This window comes from Setaria viridis, chromosome 1 (assembly GCF_005286985.2).
Source record: "Setaria viridis chromosome 1, Setaria_viridis_v4.0, whole genome shotgun sequence".
Lineage (NCBI taxonomy): Eukaryota > Viridiplantae > Streptophyta > Magnoliopsida > Poales > Poaceae > Setaria > Setaria viridis.
In genome coordinates this window covers 25,055,022-25,058,028 of record NC_048263.2, presented here as the reverse complement: position 1 = coordinate 25,058,028, position 3,007 = coordinate 25,055,022, and the positions used below count along the sequence as shown (strand labels likewise).

Below are 3,007 nucleotides of genomic sequence, written 5' to 3'. Positions count from 1 at the left end.
CGTGCCGCGGGCCGGCACGAGCACGGCCAGGCCACTAAGGCCCACCGGGCCAACGGGCTAGCACGGCCCGCCTAAGAAGGCCGTGGGCCATGCCTGTGCCCCTCCTTCGGCACGCGGGTTGGCATGGCCCGGCACGATTACTGTGCAGGCCTAATCGGGTCGGGCCTAATCGTGCCGGGCCAAACCGTGCCTGTGCCAGGCTAGGCCGGGCCACCCGTTTGGCCATCTATAACGGGGAGACTACACGGCGGAGGACCAAGGCGAGCCGCACATTGATTGCTAATAAAACTCGATTCCGTCAATGGTCGTATAGATAAGGTTCCAGTGGAACCACGTTGTCAGTATCACAAGTGGATGGGAAATCTAACTTAATGGCAATTGAGGAAAAGGAAATTAGAAATAGTGGTAGCGAGGGGAAGGAGAAAATTTTGATGGCATTGAGGGAATCGTTATAAATTCCAATGGTATTGAGGGAATTTACTCTTTAAGTTTTAAGTTTTAGTGATCAACTGAAGGTCATCCAACTGATGGAAGTTGAAATCGGACCAATTTGATCCTTTGGGTGGTTTTGAAGATGATTTTGATAAAGGTGTCAACAATTGCAAAAAGAAAGGGTTGTCAGGAAAACTAATCTTGGAAACACTTCGCACATAGTTGATCCGTAAACATCCATGTATGCTTATCGAAGATCTTTATAGCCGTCTTCTCCGATCCAAAGTACGGCATGCCTATTTGGCAAGAAATGCCGACTTATTCATCCAAACAATGTTTAAATTTACAAATGATTTTGTTTGGCACATCTTCGATCGACTGCACGCATAAACCACAAAATACTGAAACGGATCCAAGGATCAAGCATGGTTTGTGTTGGGAGTAATATGCTGTCACGCAAATGATAAACAGAAACACTGAAAAAAATATTTTTGCACAAGAATAAAGACGTGGGCCATTATTTACTCTCGACCTGATGATTGATCATACGACTCTATAGACGTCCGTCCGTACGGACGCAGTACGCTCGGTTGCAACTCAACGGCTATATACGAAACGTATATTATGGCACACTCACTCTTCGTGAATAGAAAATGTACAGATACAAACACATTCTCGAGAAGTTAAGGATCCTCCGATCCTCCAGACTAAACCACACAACGAAGACCTCGCGAGATCAATGCAAGACCACTCTTTTTGTGCACGCCATGATCAAGTCACGGCGAGCGCTGGAAAACCGCGGCGGCGAAGCTCTGCGCCCTGAGCTGCTCGTAGAACATGTTGATGAACTCCTCTGCCCTGTCGTCCACGTCAAAAAGCTCGCCGCCGCACTGCACCCACACGTCCCCGGCCACCATCACCTCATCATCTTCCTCCTCCTCGTCCTCCAGCTCCAACTGATGATCCTCCTCCACCGCGGTCTCTGTCAGCTCCGATGGCGCCGCCGCCGTGTCGGTCGAACCGCACGGCGTTCGGAACGAGCCGAAGCAGGAGGACACGGCGCCGGCGGCCGCGGCCGCCGCGCCGCCGCCTCTCAGCCGGGACCGGAGCAGCAGCCTCTTGGCAGCGAGGAACGCGGGGCTGGGGCTGTCGGCGCACGAGAACTCGCGCTCCATCAGCGCGCGAGCCGGCCACGGGCACTGGCTGCTCTTGCGCCGCCCGCCGCCGTGGTGGCGGTGGACGAGCGCCAGCGTCCTGCGCGCCACCCTGTGCATGAGCCGGCGCCGCTTCATGAAGAGGTACTTGAGGTAGTCGCCGGCCAGGGCGAGGAGACCGCGCAGCCGCCTGCCCGCCGCCGTGGAGCCGGCGGAGCGCCGGCGAGGGTCCTCCATGCCGCCGCCTTGCCGAGGCGTGCCTGTTCTTGCTAGGGTTTCTGCGAGCCTACATGTATATGTGTGTGTGTGTGGTAACTTGAGGAATCAATGTCCTGGGGATGTACTTGGGTCAAGCCGGCGTCCTTTTATAGCTTCAGCTGCGGTGGTAGCAACCAGAAACAACAGGCAGGGAGTATTGAGAGGAAAGTCATAGGTGACACAAGGGAGAGTCGCATGATTTCGGGGCAAGGAACGTTTTGGTGAATCAGGGAAGCAAGCTGTGCGAGCTAGCTGTCCGGCCGCAAGCTATGGTGTGTGCAACTTGTTCGTGGTGGTGCATGATTTTTCCACGCGCGCTCACATCTGCTTTCATGCATCCAGTTCGTTCCATCATCTCACATATTATACTGAAATTTAAACTAGCTAGGTCAAGATTTTGTGCGGCGTAAATGCTCAAAACGTCGTCTCTCGGACTGTGTATGCCGACTAGACTTAACTGTACCCCGTCAAATCACAAACAAGTGGCTTTTTAACATCGATCAATAAAATACAATTCTGAAAAACAAATTAACCTATTAATTTTCACAGTTATGTATATGTAAAGTTTCACGGTTGCTGCGGTGGCCCTTGGGCTACGACGGCGAGCACGCGGGGCGGCTGCCTTACAACGGCGTGAAGGTTGGGGTGCGAAGTCGTTAGGGAAAGCTGTGCTTGTTCTCAACCTATGGCAATGGCGTCGTCTGCGGATGTCATTTACCTCCATGGAGGCATTGCCAAAGCGACTCCTACCCTCTTGGATTTCCAGTTGAAAACCTATTCCGACTTGCCGGATAAGCGATGGTGATGACTCAACGTCACATCCTCATTGGAGGCGCTGCTTTGGGATCCATACCTTCCAGTTTGGCCATGGTGGAGGTGCCCTCACTGTGCAAGAAGTTTGTGACGAGTTGAGTAAAGTCTGTAGATGGTCATAATTCAGCAGGATGTTAGGTTTCTAAGTAGACAGGAGATGTGAAGGATGGTTGCTGCGAGGATAAAGCAAGGTTGAAGGAAAGATGCAGAAGAAGTTTGAAGTTGTCATTCTAACTTTTTTCTGTCTTTATGTTCTCAGTTTGAAATTTAGAGTCTAAGTACTCTTCTAATAATTTAGAGTCTAAGTACTCTTGTAACTTTTGGTTGTGTATATCCACTCGTGGATATAG

General features: G+C 51.5%; 1 protein-coding gene across 1 annotated transcript; it reads right to left on the bottom strand.

The window, feature by feature from the left end:
• Window positions 1–942: 942 nt before the first annotated feature.
• LOC117865425 (uncharacterized) lies at window positions 943–1,909 on the bottom strand. Its single transcript, XM_034749625.1, has one exon. The coding sequence runs from the start codon at window positions 1,821–1,823 to the stop codon at window positions 1,209–1,211; it is 615 nt and encodes a 204-aa protein (XP_034605516.1). The 5' UTR covers window positions 1,824–1,909; the 3' UTR covers window positions 943–1,208.
• Window positions 1,910–3,007: the final 1,098 nt, after the last annotated feature.